Below are 19,053 nucleotides of genomic sequence, written 5' to 3' on the forward strand. Positions count from 1 at the left end.
AGAACAGTATTGATAAGTACCTAAACTCACCTCTGTCCCCACCGTTCCTCATGTTGGTCTCCTCGTCCTCGGCCCTGTCATCCACTTTAAGAATAAAACCGTTTTTGTTATCACCTCTAGAATCAGGTGTTTTAAAGGAAATCCATTTGCAGCAATCATGCAGATGGTTTGAGATTAGAGGATATAATCAAGATGAAAAAGACAGCTTAAAACACGTGCTGCAGACTAACCTGAGTGCAGCTCTTTCACCAGTGATGACATGGTGTTTGTGATTGAGTCAGCAGCAACTAAAAGATCATTCCGAAGATTTCTAGGTACACCTGAGAGACAGAGACGGTTTAAGATCAAAGTTAGAATACATTCAGTTGAAATGCCATCCTAGTGTTAGTATCACTGCATTAACAAAGATTTCACATTTATTTTAGATTTAAAGACCCAAACCCTGTTAACATGTCTACATGAGGTTTTTATATGCTAGAAGACGTATCCTGAGCAAAGTAACACCTTGGATGAGTCTTTCCACTTTGAAAATGGAGTGAACCGATGATAAAAACAAGGATTTCGCCTTTCAAGGTTTCACACATAGTAAACCTAAAGAATCAGTCCTGTCAACGTGCAGGTTAGAGCTTTCTATATCATTCTTCTTCTTCAGAATCAGTTTCCATTTCAAACATGTATGGCTGAATTACTCCAGTATTACAACTTGGCCATACCCATGTTTCCAGTATGTAATTTTATGCTTAGTTTGAAGTACTGCAATAGATAAAGTTAATAGAAATGGGAGAATTAGAGAAAACTTGCTTAAGGTTTTCTGGACTTTTTCAAAAAAAAAGAGTTAATGCACAAAAATAGTGTTGGAAATATACTTTTCTTTAAGTTTGGATGTAGTGGCCATTAAGTTCACATGACAGATTAGCTGTTTCTGCTTCTTGCGTTGTCTTCACCAATGGAAAACTTGAAATGTCCAGTATCAGGTGACAAGAAAGACTAATCACAACTTTACCAACTGAACAAAATTCTTCAGTAATTCTGTCCATTATTCTGTTGTAGCTGGCCAAAGTTGGTTGTTCCTTCGTGATTTTTAAAGTTTTTTTAGGCAAACTCCTGCTTTTGTCTCCAGATTCCCTTATTCAGTTTATTCCATCCTGTATGGAGCCTGTATCGCCACCTTCTGGTGACACTACGCAGCCTAGTTAAGGGAAAAAACCCAAATTCACGTTTCCTTTTTCAGAATGTTGTTGCGACTTCTTAACAGATTGCTTCGAATTTGCTTGATGTTTATATGGACTTGAAGATGAGCTGGTGTTCCCAAGCTGCAGTGAGTGATGGAAGGGTGGATGTAAATAGAAGCATAGATTTCATAGATCTGGCATTCTAGATGAAGTTGCATCTAAGGTATTTTAATTCAGGTAGGGATTATCTTTGCAAGATACAAGGCGACCTCAAAAAGTTTTCAACTTCACCAGGAAACAAGGTGTGTAACCTTCATTTGGGGGCAGAACTGTAAACTATAAAGCTTTATATCACTGTCTGCAGAAACTTAAATATTTAAAGCAATCAAAGAAAATAGAGAGGAAAGGTTCAATCTGGCCTGACAACATCTAAATTCTGTCTGTTTCCCAAACTGAAATCCCACAGTGATGAAAAGATCCTGCATGCTGCTGAGGAGCAACTGGACGCTGAAGATGTGACCTTCTTCCGTTAAAGAATAGTGAAGCCTTAACATCAGTGGACTAAGTGCATTGAGGTTAAAAAAAAATAATGTAAGAAAAATCTTTCTGCTTTTCTGGTGAGGCTGAGAACTTTTTCCAAGCAGCCTCATATGTAACTTTGATAGACAGAGATGAATCTTTAGTGGTTTAATCAAGAGTAACTTTAAATACACCACATGGAAAACATTCATCAAGTTCTGACATCTTTTAATTCCACGCCAACATTAATTACTCAAAAGTTTCCACACGTTTGAGTATGCAATGACTGCTCTTCATTGCAGGTGTTGGTTTAGACTCACCCTGAGCGAAGGCCTCCAGCACGTCTCCTCCCACGCCTGCCAGGCAGTCCTGCGGTGTGTGGGTCGGCGTGGACCCGGCAGAGGTGGAGCGAATGGGCATGGGCATGGAGCAGCCTGCACCGTGGCTGGGGGAGGAATGAGGGGAGCCTCCGGACTGGGACTGCAACGGATAAAAACAACCATGATAGTTACGGTAACCTCACCTCCACCATCAGGCACCCACTGAATGGTAAAAGTTTATTGTGTTCGCTTCTTTTTTCTTTAATATGAAAGCTCAAAATAGGAATTGTTTCACTTGAATAAAGCGATATCAGAATATTCTGCTAAATTTCTTCTATTTCTGACTGATTTGGTATTAAATGTAGAGTTGCATTTTCTTTTTTGCTAATTCTTGGCATGAAGGCAGAAATAAAGCTAATTTTATCTGCTAAGATGTGAGTGAAAGCTCTGGAGAAAGACATTGAGGCAGGACACTGAGTTAATATATAGATTTTAGAGGATTTTTTGAGTCTGTTTTGGTTCTGTGGGTTCTGAAACATCATTTTACTGTAATTTAAAGAATGAAAGCAGGAAATGTGGTTGAATTTTTTTTATAAATAGTACGACAGACCTTTATAATTAAACTTTATCTTGACTTAACAAAAATCTCAGACTTCCATAAGGTTCACATGCAGGTGTAAATCTACCAGTTCAGGTTTTTATTTTTCTTATATAAGGTATTTAAAGCTGCAGTCTTTAGTCTGACCCAGTTCTGGTTCCGTTTGCACTATTTTAAACTCATTCCATATTACTGACATTTCTAAAAAAACCTCACAGTAATTTATTTAGCTGGTTTAGAATCACTTGTATGAATTTGTTGCAATCTTCATTCCTTAGTAAATAAACACTATATTACCATAAGAATGAGATACATGCATTATAACTAATTCATTGTTCCTAGAACACAAATAACAATGAATATTTGGTTAGTTTCAAGACATACTGTGCAATCCTTCCATGTGCAAGCCTTTAGTGAATCTAAGCTTCTGACAGAGAGAGAAAAAAGAGACTTAAATCTCAATAATCTCTTCATCAACAAAGCCAATTCTGCGTTTCAATGGATGGACGCAGCCTTGTGATCACAGATTGCAGCTTAAAGTAGAGATGGCCTTTTTGCTTCCAAAGGTGACTTTTATTAAAACAAACACAGAACACAGATGTGACTAAAAGAACTTAATCCATACGGGGAGAACAAACAAAAACAACAGAGGGGGGAAAAAAGGGAGTTTTCTGGTAATCCTATACTGGCTGAGGCTCTATAGTGTACCTTTGCTGCATGGAGGGGTTAATGGGAACCATGCGTGGGTGTGTAAAAAAAGGGGCCTGTGCTGAGTCGGAGAGCAATATCTCATAGAGAAAGGATCACTGTGTGTCTCTGGGACTGGTGCAGGCCCAGGTTGGTGGCTCGCAGCCAGGCAGCAGATGGCCAGCCAGACTGCAGTCACATTAGAAGGGAGGCTGTGAGCGCCAATGAAAGGAACAGGTCCCTGACATTTGGACTGAGAAAAACACAGTTCTCTCAACTCAGAAAACTGGTTTCAGAGATTGCGTCTGTCGCTGTGAAACTAACGAGGAAGCGGCGGCGGTGGTGGCAGTGGAGCAGCTTGAATGTGATGACCAGATAACCGTGTTACATGAATCCTATCATCTTTCCTAACAGCCGACTTAAAAGGTATTATAAAAAACTTCCTTCAATCACATCTGTGCGAAGACGGAGGAGGAGGGAGAGTATGGAAGCATTAGACTAAGTGATGCGGCTAGAGGCAGGTATTGAGCCTTGCAAACTGAATTAAGGGCAACTTACAGCCTGCTTCTGCTCCTCATCCTATCAGCCAGCAAAGGTAAGCAGAGAAAGAGAGTGAGGAGAGTGAGAGTAACAGAATTAAAGCAATGAAAGGAGGAGAAAAAGGGAGTTTCTGCATGCACGATCTGTCACAGTTAGCGAAAATCACTGCAGTGTCTCGGTTTTGAAGAATTAAACACAACATGTTGCACGAAACAGGCCGCTAAGCTTTAAAACGGAATTATTAAAGGTAGAAAAACCTTCATAATGTTAAAGAATAAGAGCAGGTTTAGGACATTTAATTTGCATGTCAGGATATTAATACTGAGCTCTTCAATCATCTCGAAGCAGATGATGTTCTCACCTTCAGCAGCCTCATGAGCCCCTCCAGCTGCACCATCAGCTCCCGTCTGCTCTCCTGCAAAGCCGACATGCGCCTCTCCAGCTCGTCCTTCCTGTGTCTGAAGAAGAAATTTATAAGTGCAACTTTTAAATTCAATAATATAGCAGATTTTCATACAAAGTGCTTTGCTTTTTATTTATAGTGCAGACAAAAATGCAAAAATTAGCTTATTCCCTATTGGAAACTGGTCGTAATTCAATTATTCTGTCTAAGTCGGATCATTTATTTAGATTATTTAAGTAGTCTGCAAGCAAATAAGTTCATAAATACATGCATTCCGTGTAGATTTCTTTACAGATGCCAGACTTGCCTTTAAGTCTAATAAACCAGAACAGCTACACAAATACTGTGTGCTAAATATATCTCAAGTCACACGCATTAGCATTGCATTCATTATATTATCCCACTGCAAAATACAAAGCCACTCTTGCTCATATATCGAATACTGATATTTTTCTACTGTTTTCATGTGCATCAGTTCTACAAACACCTTAAGAGTGGTTATTATTCTGCCATATGTTCCCTAAACACTCAGAGATTATGTCTTCTTAAGGCAAGAATATCAAACTACAGGCCTGGTGGTGAAATCCAGCTCTGATGTTTAACTTGTTAAATCAGGCACACAAATCGTTTTCCCACTATGATTTTTTTCCATTCTTCTCTTTTACAGTCATCATTTACATTTTCTCTTATCAATGCTGAATTGGTTTTATCTGTTTTACAAACCAATGCTTTTGTAGTTTGAAAGTGTTCCATAAATAAAGATTAATATTATTCTTAGACTGGAGCATACCAATGGAATTTAATTTACCTAGCTGCACTATTAATAAACACAAATACTTCAACTCGTGATCAGTCAATCTCACGATTTCCAGTGATTCATCTGACACCAAAATATCTTTTTTATCTTTCAAAAATGTTGATCTGGAGCCCTGACTGTGTCAAGAGAGCTGCAAAATGGCTTATTTTTGTTATTTTTAACCACTTTTACGTTTGTCATCTGCTGCTGCTCTGCAGGAATACAACATGAACAGAAGCACGGCTCTACTACAGAGCAGTACGAGAGAAAGTACCAGCTTCACAGTGAAGTTGATGAAGTTGAAACTGGCTGCTGAAAAACATAAACTTGTTCAAGTGTTTAAGCAGCTCCTCTAGGACCAATACCCTGCCCTGAACTTATTTGAGTCTCAGACCCCTGGTAAGTGATATACAGCATGTGGACGTCTGTTTTCAGTGAAGATTTTGACTTATTATCACCCTCTGGTGTTCACAGTGTGTAGCTGTATTTGGAAAAAGTTTCAGATATGGTAGAAAAATCATGAACCTGGCTGAAATCAGCCTGCGAGAAACTCAAAGACATCTACAGACTGTAAAAATCTATTTTCTATCTTTTATTCTGTGTCTAGCTATGAAGAGTGAAAAACTAATGATCCTTCTAAACATGCTTGAATTTAACTCCTCTAGTGACTCAATTCATTTTACAAATACAGTTACTATGTTTTTTTTGCATATAACTAATTGCACAGCACTCTAGTATGCCAAAGAATGACTGTTTTGGTGAAAACACAATGCAAATTAATGCAAATGAATGAATCTGAACTGTAAAAGTAAGGAAATATATAATTTTCCCACAACTGTTGACCTTCAGCGTTGCGTCTGATTCATTATTTAGGCCAAACCAGACAAACAAGGAGTCCTTCAGGGCAACAAGTGTTGTAGCTCATCCTCTCAGGGTGAGTCTCTTCCAAGAACCAAACCCAAGGGTCTCAGTGTCCTGCCAGCATGACAAATGTCCGCTCGGCTGCCGCTAGTGAAGCTAATTCAAAGACATCCTCCCAAATTAGGGGGACGTTTTTTCTACTTGAAGAATGAGTTCAACACAGCAGCCCTGAAGTTTGTTTTGTCGCTGCCTAAATTCCTTAATAAATGGCTGTTTGCTCCCTGCGTTGGGTAGAAAATGCAGTTAGTGGTGGTGCTGTTTGATACCTGAGGAGCCGCAGTTCAGTCAGAAGTGTTGGGTTCTGTTGGGCTTTTTCTGGTGTCGGCTGAGAGGCCTGTTCGTGCTCCAGACGCAGCCTCTGGATCTCCTGCAGGATCTCCCTGAATGCACCAGATAGAGTATGCTTTATTCATATTAGAGTAGTGATATGGCGAAGTAAAAATACCTTAATGCACGTAAAATTCCTGCATTATTTGGAATTCTCACCTGCAAACTGTACTTGAAGTATCAGAGGTATCAATAAAGCTTAACAACCAATTCAAGAGTTGTTTTATGAAATATATTACGTTGTTATATTGATGCATTAACTTGTAAGCACCCATTTAAATCTAGAGCCAATTAAGGAACAGTTTAATTAGCCATGTTGCATGCTGTAACCATCTATTTAGCCTACAGATGTAAGAGTGGTATCGATTTTCTTAACCAACTCTGCAAGACAGCAGATGCGCATTTACATAAAATGTTGCACTCCTGCTTTAACTATTTTAGATTGTGCTCAAATGTTAAACCTGTTAAAATGCATCATATTTTCTAAGTTTATCACCAGATTTGCATCTAAAATCACTATCTGCAAAGTTTCTAAAGGTGTAGATGTAAAAAGAGTGTAAATGAAGGACCTAAAACCGTCCTTGAAGACAAAATTTCAGGTATCGTATTCACTTTCAACCACTGCCAACTGCCCACTGCCCACTTAAAAACATTGATTTGCCCCCCATGTCTAATGTATGATTACGTGATAAATTGTACCTGTTTTTGTTCTCCAGTTCTGCAATCAGCTGTCTCTGCTGCTTATTGGCGTCGAAGTTGAAGCTCAGATCCGTCGGAGGACATTGTTGCTGGAAAAGAAAATTACCATAGAATGGCATTAAAAACGGTGGGAGAACAACAGTCAAAAGGCAAACAGCTTCCGTCTGACCACAGCGAGCAGTAATGATGCTCGGCTGGAGACTTATTATGCTCCTGCATAAACAGGGAACCATTTTATTTCACCGCAGCTTACCATCATCCCTCCGAATAACAGCCAGGCAGCAAAGCCGGAATCCAAATAAACCCAAACTAAAGCCTCCTGATAGATCTCTTGTCATGCATGTTTGTTGGGCAATAAAACCTGTTTTCTCCATCACCATATTAGGATGGAATTCTATCATTTTAAGTTAGCATTGGGATTGCTGTAAAACCCCATTTTTGCCAATCAGTGTGTGGAGAAATAATTGCAAAAACAGATTAAAGAACACGTCCAACTAGCAAACGTGGGGTAGATCTTCTTGTGAAACAGTCAAGTATTGATTATTCATCAAAAACGCATCAGCAAAACAAGGTAACTGTCATTTTCCACATTTTTTTTGCATGACTTAGTTGTTAATTTCTGCAAAGGAATAGATTCAAGGAGCTGCATCCCTCTGACTGTGCAGCATGAAATCAGATTGCATATTATATTATGTAAACTTGCAATTATTATTAACAGACTTCTTCATTAAAAGAAAGTGATTTTGTTTGGCTGCAGAGCAAACAGTCACACCAGTTGGTCTGTTTCTAAACATGTAGCAGCTTGAGGAGTATTTGCTGTATTACAGTGCCAGTGAAAGTATTCAGCCCCTTTGGAAGTTTTCTCCTTTTATGGATACGATCATGGCCGATTTAATTTGGCTTTTATGGACAAGATTTACCCCCAAAAATGATTCTTTCATGCCAAAGTGAAATAGACTTCTACAAAGTAATGCCAGTGAATCAAAAGTATAAAATGGACAATAGGTGATCGCAGCCTAACGGTGCTCGAAGTCACACAATTAGTGTGTTTTTTTTTTTCAATTTCATGTGCAATATTTCATTATCTTGTGATATTACTTATTACCTTATTATCATTACCAGCATTACTTTTTATTTTTTTATTCTGGTGTTAATTTAGCCTACTTATTTTATTTCAGCATGTGTCACACTTACATGTTATTGCTGTTCTTTTAGGCTCTGCCTTTATTCTCATGTTATCTCATTTTGTTTTATCTGAGCCATATCTGGCACAAGAATTTATTTTGGGATCATTAAAGTTTTATTTTAACTTATCTAAATTTAACTGAACTGAACTTAGCTTAGTAAAGCTTAATTTATCTTACGTGAACTGAACTTAGCTTATCTTATCATGACTTGACTCTATCTTAACTTGACTTAACTTACCATTACGTTACCCTATCTTAACTTGACTTATCTGAACGGAACCTAACTTACCTTGTTCAATCTGATCTGATCTTATCTTAACTGAACTGAAATTAACTTAGCTTAACTTATCTTAACTTGTCACAAATAAACTGAATTTATCTTGACTTGTCTTATGTTAACTTGACTTAACTTACCCTTAAGTTACCGTATCTTAACTTATCTGAACGGAACCTAAGTTACCTAATCTTAACTGAACTGAACTTTATTTTATATCGTCTGAACTGAACTGATCTTATTTTATCTTATCTTACCTTGCTGTATCTGATCTGATCTGATCTTATCTCTAAAGACACCTGTACCTGGAAGGCCCAGTCACTGGTGAATCAGTACTACTTGCTACATACTCATCCCAACCAGAACTGAAATCTTAACTTTTAATCAGATTGTGTTTCCTCTTTTACTGTGTTAAAAAAAACTGTGATGACACAGCGACCAAATGTTTAGTACTCATACCACATGGCCTCAAAACGCCCTCAGCATCCCGAGTCCCCACTTCAACTCTCATTGAGTTTGACCTTTACAGAAAATCATCCCCCCACATTTCATTTCCTGTCTATGTCTCCACTGTCAAATGAAGGCACAAAAAAATAAATAAATCAGCTTCGACAATTCAGCGAACAACAATAACTTCAAAGCATCCCACTTGAAAATGCGAGTCTGTTGAAGCCCACCACGGAGGCCTCGTGTGAGATACTCACTGTGGAATTTCCCGCCTCGGCTGCCAGGCGGGCAGCGTATCGAGCGATGAGGCGGTGCTCTTCATCTAACCGGCTCGGACTCTCCAAGACACTGCCCAAAGTCAGAGAGACACATCACTAACACACATACAGCAACACCGGCTCTCATGTCAGAAGCTCTTATGTAAGTAAAAGTTGGTACAGTCAAAAGTGATTACATAAAACATTTTGCATGAGTGTCAAAAACTTTATAATTGAGGTGACCTTAATATATGCCACTTGGCTCTGACTCCTGTGTTGATAGACAGTCTGATAATTGGTCATAACAATGAACTGAGATGGATAAGGGAGAAAATGCAGCATGCCAAATGCGTTTGCGACTGTGCCAGAGCCCATTCTGGCCATTTCATCAACGGCTGAAAATGTCAAACGAAGCACAAGACTTTAAATGATCATGGGCGTGGCATATGGCATGGACAGATGACAGGACATATGCTGTTCTTCCTCTGCAGGCGGTCTGCAGTGAGGAGTGAAGGGCAGCTGAAGTGTTGCTTGGGAAGCTGTCTAAGTCTGACTGGAGAGTAAGCGATGATTAAGAGCATAAAACCCCAGTCTGGTTTCAAACCTGCCGCATCGACGAGCCTTCGCTGCTGCAAAACCAGCCTGAAAATCTTATCTTTCCCAAAAGCGGATGCAAAAAGCTGCTGGTGCGATGAGATAATCTCAGCTACCTCGCCCGTTTTCGAGGGTTTTTCCATATTTCAGTGATGGTATCTCAAAACAAATCGAGATGATGTCACCTGTCACATGAAAACTCACTTGCATCTCATCTGCATCCACGAAAACTCAAAATCTCCAAAACGAAGACATCAAAAAAAGTCTTGTTTTAATGGGACACACTCTAAATAATTCACCGTCTTGTCCTGAGGCTAAAGCGGAGGCAGAGTCTGGGGCTTCTTGTAGGATTAAAGTACCACATTAACACACATCAGGGAGCTGCCCGATGAAGACACATGAACTGCCTTTAAGTCCTCCTCAACTGGCATCTTTCCCAGATCCTCATTTTTGTTGCACGTGTGAAGCATTTTTACTTGAACCCAATCGCTCACCAGACACCACTGTCTCTGTCATGTTGTGCTATTTTAGCTAAAGGTGGTAGGTTCCACTTTTCTGCAGTGATTTCCCCAAATGGTGCTTTAACCTTCTGTTGCTGGCTCATTTTTCATTGCAGTGCAAAGTCACGCACCTCTGTGGAAACAAAGAGCACAACCATGGCTGGAAATAAAGAGAATTTAAAATGCATGTTGTGTAGTTTGATCATCTAAGAAAGTTTATTTTTTTTGAAAATGACCTTACAAAATTTGAAAGAAAGAGGAATCAACAGGTACAATATTTCTCCAAGTTCCCACAGGTGCTACCAATACCGGAAATACTTGTAACTCTACATACTATAGATATTTTCATGACATTTTGAATTTGATCCAATATTTGCCTCCTATCTGCTGTGTAGCCTGTGGTTCAGCTGAAAGGCATTTGGATTTTTGCAACGTGTACAGTTGTATTTTCAATTTTTCACAGAGTCTGGTGCAAATTTTTGAAGATGACGTGTAGATAAACTGATTTTAGTGAAATATCACAATTCTGAGCTTAGATTTAGATTTTTAGACAAAACGGCATGTACAGATGAGTCGTTTAAGGACTGTCATCAAGTTGAAGATTCAACAATTCTTTCAGTTTTTATAGGTTCTGGCTATGATATATGCTGTAATTTTGACTATTTTGGGGTGTGCAGGGTTAATTAAAATACAAATTAGTTTTTATAATTCACCAAATTTGAATTCATGTTTGTGCATTGCTCAGAAATTCTGAATAGCAGGACTTATCGTTTTACAGTTACCTGAGAAACACATGAAAAAAAAACACATTTAAAGTAATTAAATCAAGTTTCAGTGCACAACTTTCATCACAACTGAATTCCCCCAAAGTCAGAAAATGATAAAATTGAATTATTGTTCAATTTAGTTAATTAAAATTGAGAAATCTTGCATATTTTAATGTCGCTTTTATTTTAATGTAATGAGTGGCAGAGTTAATTTACTGAATGAAAAACACACCAAATAAGAACTCGAAGGCAAATATAAAGCAGATGAAAGACTTTGAGATTAATTAATGAAAATTTAAATGTTTTAATCTAAACTTCAATGAGTCAGTTAGCTGTTAGTTCTTAGTTTGCACTGTAAAAAACTGGATGTTTGCATACTATTCCAACACGTCCTGCACACACTTGTGCACATTTTTGCTTGTACTCATTTAAATCTGGCTCATTCTATCTAGATATGCAAACTAACTAAATATCAACAATCTTTCCCCAGACTCACAAACTCCATCTTAAAGCATTCAGCATGACACTCAGTGAAACATTCTGGCAGCTCATGAGTCTCACATAACGACATCTACAGTTGTTTTTAACGTTTGATCAGTTGTCAGTTAACTCTGAAGTTCTTCAAGCTCAAGGCAGCTTTTTTCTTTTTTAAAAAAAAAAACAAAAAAAAACACATCATCCTCTGCCATAGTGGTTGTGCATGACAAACGGCTAATAAACTGTTTGCTGTTGGTTTGCCAGTGGTGAGCGATTGTCTGCGATGTGGGAGGGAGGAGATGCCATGTCAGCAGAGCAGACAGTATCAGAGAGCAGACTGTGATGGAGGCTACGAGCACAACAGTCGCAATCCTTCAAACGGAGCGCATTCGCTTTCTGCTCTGCCCTGACATCTTGTAGTGAAGTTCTGCTTTTTTCTGTTCTTTTTTCCTCCGATAAAAGACAGAATCTGAGCGAGTCAACAAACAAGGACAGCTCTGGTGCTGCTTTTCAGTTTGGGGCTCTTGAACTGAGACAGAGCCACGAGGAGCTTTGCGTTATTCAGCAGTCGCATCTTTGACTCATAGGCCCTTCATGTGACGGCAGGCAGGCCAGTGCCAGGTAATTATAACAATAAATTCATATTTGCAAGCCAAATGTGGGACAGAGAGAGAGGCTGGTGGGAACCGGCCCCGAGTTCTCCTGGAACTAAATGAAACCTGATTCTTCCCTCCTCATTCAGCACCTTATCTGCTGGTATCCACACCGACGCTCAACACAACCTATTTTGGAAAGCGTCACGGCGGCTTAATGCGCAATTTCTGCCCCAAAAATGGTAGCTTTGTAGTTGTTTAGACACCTCCAAGGGAACGGGTTCTTTGGTGCATGACATCTTCCCAAAGCAGCTCTGACTCAGAGATCAAAATGTCAAAACAAAGGTTATCAGGCTTCTTCATTACTGCCACAGTGAGACAAACCTCAGGAGAGCACCGCTTTCCCCTCATGATGCCTTCCACTGACCTCCACCGGTCTGTGGACGCAACGCTTCGTTTTACAGCCTCGGGTGTCTCTATCTTGTCCCTCAAAACCAGCTCTAATCTTGATACTGTCAGCCCTCTGAGACAAGACTGAGCAGCACAAAGTGTTCGTCTCTGCAGGAAATTTTATCTGCTATTGATTGTTTTTAGCTTTTAGCAAGGTTAAATAACAACATTCTCATCTAAATGTAACGCCAGTTCCAAGTGGAAGATTTTGAGACTTCTGTGACTAAAAATGCACATTTTAAGGCGCAGAATTGCTGCACAATGCTGAATTTTTTCTCGGTTTTTTTGCAGTGTGCATGTTGCCCTTCAGCTGCTGGGGTCCTTGTACTGTATGATAACTGAGCCCAGAGGAGCACAAGTGGAAGAAAACATACACAGATGTCATTCAGGCACCCTCTGAATTCTTGACACAAGTCTTTCTGCGGATTATAATAAACATCTGCTGGTAAGGTATACAAACAGGCACACCTCTAGTCCTTCTGTACACCGGGCAGTGACGTCTCTTCCCTACTAATGTGTTGTGAAAAGTCCTGAGCCCTTGAGTCGTCCCGTCTTGCAAACACAAATTGCCGGAAAGATGCGAGAGCGAGATGCACAAAAGGAAAATTCACGCCGGAGAGAGTGCAGATGCATTACAGCTCCATCAGAGTGCTCTCTCCATTACTGAATTCAGAACCACAGTGGTTCATTACCACTGTAAGTAAATAATAATAGAGGTGGCCTTTCAGTGAGAGGGGTGAAATGAGAGGACAATTAGGCCGGTTCCTCGGCTGCGATCCGCTTATATGGTTCGGCTCCAGTTCCATCATAATCTATTTGTCAAATCAGCCCCTTTAAGTAGGAGTGCTCACATATTCTTCATGACAGCGTAACAAATTTTCCTCTAAAAATACACTCACAAGGGCACGCTGCTCGGATGCAAAAGAATTTCTGTCAAGTGTGAAAGAACAAATTACATCTGTAGTATGATTTGCTGCGCTATTCTTGTTATTTCCAGTGATGAGAGAGAACCTGTCACCTATTCTGGGACGGCAGACTGAATTCGGTGTGATTAAAAGAACTTATTTTCAGTGTGTGTAAGTCAGAGTGACATTTTTGTCATCTTTAAAGAGAAACAACATCTTCAAATAGCTTGTTTGCTTACCTTTTGGTAGGAGTAGGTGCCCCGGAGGACATGAGCATTGTGTCGTTCATGTTGTTGGCCACCGGTTTCGGCTGACTAAAAGACAAGATTAGAGGTCTTTAATGCTACACTGCAGAGGCCTGTGGTGCTTGTCACTGGGGGAAATGGAGGAGAGGGCATTTGCATTTTATTAATAATCATGAATCAGCGATCCTGACTTCAATTTAATCCAACTGTACCAAAGAGGGGGAGAAAGGAGGAGGCAGGGGATCATTATAAACGCAAAAAAACAAAGAAAACAAGCAATAACATGCTGTACTCCAGTTAGCTCAAAATTGTTGTGAAATAATTGACTTTTCTGGGGGGAAACAGCAATTTAGATGTTTTTGGGGGCTATTAGCTTAAACCTAATTAACACGAGCAAGAGCAACAACAGCAGACAAGAAATCTAATTAAACCGGGAGTCTGTGAAAAACTAGGGAAAGGTGACATTGTGGGAGGTAATTTGTGAGAGTAAACAAAGCAATGGAGTCCATCTGGCGGCTGAATCGGTGCCGGAGCCCCCCGAAACCAGCCCCGGACCACAGAGTCTCATTAACGGATCAAAATATTCACCCTGCACGTCTCAGGTGGAAAATAACAAACCAATCAAACACTGGATTTCCATGCCTGTGTACTTGCATCCCGTTTTAATCTGCACCTCGCATCTCTCAGCCTTCATTCTACTATAAGTGACTGTTTTATTTAAAGCTCTCATTATCACATGAAAGGCACAGCAATGGGTCTTATTCAGCTTATTTGTGCAATCAGCATTTTTCTTTTCAGTCAAATCAATCTATTTATATCCACACTGAGCAAAATACTGTTATCAGCATGAGCCACTGAGAGTTTTTTTTTTTTTTTTTTTGGCTTTAACTCAAAACTAAACAGAAAGCAGAGAATGTGCAGCTTTTTTTTTGGTGTTTTCTTGTTGTTCACAAACTCAAGCTCACATTTCCTGCATTAATGTGCACACTCAAAGAGCAGGTTAAGCTTTTTTTTTTTTTTTTTGCATTTATTTCATTATTTACATTTCCCCTCAAGAGTAGCCACATAGAATCAAAAGACATCTCTTGCAATAATTCACGCAATAACGGGAACTACTCAGACCTGCACATGCCGCCTTCCAGTCCCTCCAAACACTCCCAGCCCCATGTGAAAACTGTTTTCATCCCATAGCAGGCATCCAGACAGACAGACGGCGAGACACGAGGCGCCTGCACTTACCTCTGTGAGGAGAGAAAGCACCTGCCTGGCTGGCAAAATACATCCAACCGCCGCTGTTGCCAGATGCCTGATCTGCCCTCAACTGAGCGGGCGAGCATCTCAATGTACTACACTGCTGCTGTCTCCAAGGAAACTCGGCGGTCATGTGACTTTATGACGACATAGATTTTCTCTCTCACACACTCTCCTCTCTCTCTTTTCTGTCTTTTTTTTTTACCCCCCTCTCTTCTCTCTCTAACACTAGAAATTAGGGAAATGCCATTTGCTTAAAATTGCAATCTCTAAGAAAAAAAAAAACCTACCCTCATCCCTTCTGTGGGAAAGCGTGTAACAAACTGGCCTCTACTATAATTGCATTTGCATATCTTAACTCTTCCCCCCTTTACCTTCAGCGAGTTACATAAGTCAAAGCTCTTCTTCACAGGTAGAATTCTATAAATAATCACCACGCCTTTTTGAGAATATAACTCTTGCAGGGTGCAATATAAATAAAAAAAAAAAGGGGGGGGGGGGCATCTTCTTAAGTAAAAGCATTAAAGTAGCACTTTAGTTTTCCCCAGCATCCTTCACACTGCTGTCTGCAGCCTTCTGGGTCACCAAATGCTGATTCAGGACACACAGTCCAGACGTTCATCCGGCGCCTCAGAGGTCAAATGGGGAGTGAATTGACACAACATTTAGGTGCTAAGAGATCAAAGTCTGCATTGCGCTAAGCCTCGTGTTACCTGCGTGCAGAGAATGACAGTGGAAGCTGGCAGGGTTACGGGCGGGAATTAAGTCGAGTGGCGCCTCACGCATTCACCTTATTTCTGACGAAGCGCGGCTGCCTTCAATCGGCTAAAAATAATAACACGAAGCATCCTCTCTTCTCCTGCTGGCGACGGTGCTCCTGTCCCCCCCCCTCCGCGAGGCCTTCAGTACCTCGGCCATAAAAACCCAATGGATCACGCTCAGAGGAAAGTGAATTACATGACTGTTCTCTCCATTCTAATGACATTGATGGAATTTGCATTGAACCGGAGAATTTAAAAAAAAAAAAGGAGCGAAAAAACAGAGGGAGGCGTTTTAAAATGTTAATGGATTTCCAGGGATTATATAGAGAGTGGAGAATTGCTATTTGAAGCTATAGCGTGTGTTCCACATTAATGCAAAAGATGCCTATTTTCCACTCCCGGTCTATTTTGGTGCTTAAAGTCTTTCGGCAGAAGCGGTGCTAAGTCTGAAGGTAAGAAGCCGTATCCTAGATTTAAAGTTTTCCGAGACAGACAGTGCATCCCCAAACCTATAACTCCTTCAAAACACAAATCCCCAAGAATCTCGTTGACAGTTTGAGTGGAAGGAAAGAAAAAAAAAACCTCACAGATCAGCTCACTGTTAGTCTGCACTTTTGGGTGCCAGTAAATATTTCAAAACAGTATCAGAATAGCTGCACTTTGTCTGAAGACAATGTGAGTGTTTGGACAACTGGGAGACTCATGTCCGTTCGATTTGGACATTTTGATCAAACCTGACACTTTACCCCGATTCTGCCATTATTAGTCACTCACAGAAGCCTCAAACACCCGCATACACACCTGAGAGATGCCGCTGATGGATGTCTCCCGGTTTACAACATGAAATAACACCTCTTCGCTGATAACATTCATCAGGATTGACAAGTAGCTGGCTACACTAGTTTTAGAATACCAACAGTGCATTTCTCTCACTCTTTCTTATGTGGCACCAGTAAAAATGAAGACAGTGAGGAGTAAAACTGGAGGCCTGGCAGTTTTCCCGTGACTAATTATCTGAGGGATCCAGTTTGAGGGGAAGATTTCTGTGGCCCACGGAGGAACTGGAAAGGGTATGTAGATAATTACTGTATTCAGTCATAATTTCTTTTAAATTGACCATTAACAAATAAGAATTATTCCATTAGTGCCAGTTCTTCTTACTTTGTTGCTCAAGGCTAAGAAGAGTGTAGAAGATTTACAGCTGGCATGTTGGATTAAAAGGAATATCTCCACTTCTGAGGAATTTCATGAGTCTCAGAACCACAGCCAAGAAATGAACCAGCATAAAAGAAATGGTAGTTTTCACACTTCTTTTTCTTGTATTTATTATTAAAGGCGGAGTATGAGATTTGAATCCTATACACTTTTTTGACAGATTCAGCAGATAATTCCTCATGCATGTCGGGAATACGAAGGAGCCAGAAGGAACAAGAGGGACTTTAACACTCTGAAGCCAAAAACCTGTTTTGTTTAAAGACTTAAACAAAAAAAATTGCCAAAATTACACCATTTGTCAGAGACAGAAATACTAAAAGAAAAACTTTTAAGAAATTTTCTGATGCTCCTCGCACTAAACATGTCTGATGTTGCATTCTATGGGGAAAAAACAACCAAATCTAAGCTTAAAATCGTGATATTTTGTCAAATTTGCTTCATTCTGCATGTCTTGTTTAAATAAATTTGCCAAAAATAAGCTCTTTACACTAAACAGATTCTGTAAAATCAAAAAATTCTGCACTTCTTGGCACAACTGTGAAGTCTTTAGTGGCTTGACAGCAAACCAGCTCTCACATGACAAACATCCAGTGAATCGTGAATTTGGTTGAACTGCAGGCTGTGGTTCACATGTGAGACAAGTGTGGAAACTAATTAAAATATAATTAGTAAAATATCAATAGTATGCAGAGTTACCAGTTTTTCACCAATGTTGGTAACACCTGTGGGAACATGGAAACATGTACATGTTTATTCCAGATTTTTTCAGTTATTGTAAAATAAGTAAATTAAACTCTTTTGTTTCTTTTTTGGGGGATTTATGGTATTCTAAAAGTGTAATTGTGTACAAGTGACATTTGTGAGTTCTCTCTAGTTATTTTTGTTTTCACAGAGGTGCAGGACTTTATAATGCATTGAAAAATGAGGCCACAGACAGCGAGTAAAATGCGACAGCCTAGCAAAGTTAAATATGCTAACTGTCTAAATACCAACGATCTCTCATGAGAATCACAGACTCCACCTTTAAACACTTAGAATACAACATTTAAATTAGTACTTCAAGAGTTGCCAGTAGCAGATTTAGTACCTTCAGATGGAACCGGGCTGCCTTGTTTCCCATTTTCAGTCTTTACGCTAAGCTAGGCTAAGTCATAGAGCTGTAGCTTCAGATTTAATGGAGAGAAATGAGAGTAGTATCGATTTATTCATAATCACAAACTGTCATTTTCACACTATAGATTACACAAATAATAAATGTCATCCTAAAGACCTTTAGAGGAGTTTTTAGGTGGATTTTACTACATTTTGATTGAGACAAGCTAATAGTTTTCCAGTTTGTCTTTATGCTAAGCTAAGCTTCATTCTATCGCTGTAACTTCAGACTTAATGCAGATACATGAGAGTAGTTTTCACACTACGGATAACACAAACAAAATATAACACGCTAAAGAGCTTTAGAGGTGCTTTTGGGTGGATTTTATTATATCTTAACAGAGCCAAGCTTATAGTTTTCTCGTTTCACGTCTGTATGCTAAGCTAGGCTAAATCATATAGCTATAGCTTCAGATTTTAGCAAATACATGAGAGTAGTTTTCACACTATGGAGTACACAAGTCATATATAACACGCTAAAGCGCTTTAGAAATGTTTTTAGGTTGATTTTATTACATTTGACAGAACCAAGCTAATAGTTCTAATATGTCATGTCTGTATGTTATGCTAAGCTACATTCTATAGTTGTAGCTTCAGATTTAAGGGAGACATGATTGATCTGTCCGTACCATAAACTGTCATTTTCACAGTGTGGATTACACAGACAGAATAGAACAAGCTTTTAAAGTACTTTTAGGTGGATTTAATTGCATTTAGACAAAGCCAAGCTCAGTTTTCCCATTTCTTGTCTTTATGCTAAGCTAGGCTAACCAGATGCTTGTTGAAGCTCCGTATTTAGTGGACTGTTATGACAATGGTGTCACCTTTAATGTATTATAAAAGATGTAACCTCATATTGTTCGTCATATTCTAAAACTGCTGAAAAACTGTGTATATTTTCCACTGCAAGTGTGTGTTTTCCTACACACAGGCCTGTTGATTTGCCAATATATCTGTCTGCCAGTTTGAAGACAGGCACAGTTAAATATGGAAGCA

The 19,053-nt window shown here is 39.5% G+C and overlaps 1 protein-coding gene across 10 annotated transcripts in view; it reads right to left on the reverse strand.

Annotated features, from left to right (window-relative positions):
* dtnbb (dystrobrevin, beta b) overlaps positions 1-19,053 on the reverse strand; it is a 45,774-nt gene that overhangs the window by 5,545 nt on the left and 21,176 nt on the right. For 4 of the 10 annotated variants that reach the window (XM_055005926.1, XM_055005925.1, XM_035948954.2 and 1 more), the window contains exons 11-19: positions 13,673-13,747; positions 9,148-9,238; positions 6,983-7,071; positions 6,223-6,336; positions 4,198-4,294; positions 3,855-3,875; positions 2,012-2,171; positions 231-320; positions 21-84 (exon numbers count right to left, since the gene is read on the reverse strand). In XM_055005926.1, coding sequence (XP_054861901.1) covers positions 21-84; positions 231-320; positions 2,012-2,171; positions 3,855-3,875; positions 4,198-4,294; positions 6,223-6,336; positions 6,983-7,071; positions 9,148-9,238; positions 13,673-13,747 — 801 coding nt within the window. Of the gene's footprint in view, positions 1-20; positions 85-225; positions 321-2,011; positions 2,172-3,854; positions 3,876-4,197; positions 4,295-6,222; positions 6,337-6,982; positions 7,072-9,147; positions 9,239-13,672; positions 13,748-19,053 lie in introns of those variants that run through there. The other 6 variants (XM_023271702.3, XM_023271710.3, XM_055005927.1 and 3 more) reach the window with 5 other exon arrangements.

This window comes from Amphiprion ocellaris, chromosome 20 (assembly GCF_022539595.1).
Source record: "Amphiprion ocellaris isolate individual 3 ecotype Okinawa chromosome 20, ASM2253959v1, whole genome shotgun sequence".
Taxonomy (NCBI): Eukaryota; Metazoa; Chordata; class Actinopteri; family Pomacentridae; genus Amphiprion; species Amphiprion ocellaris.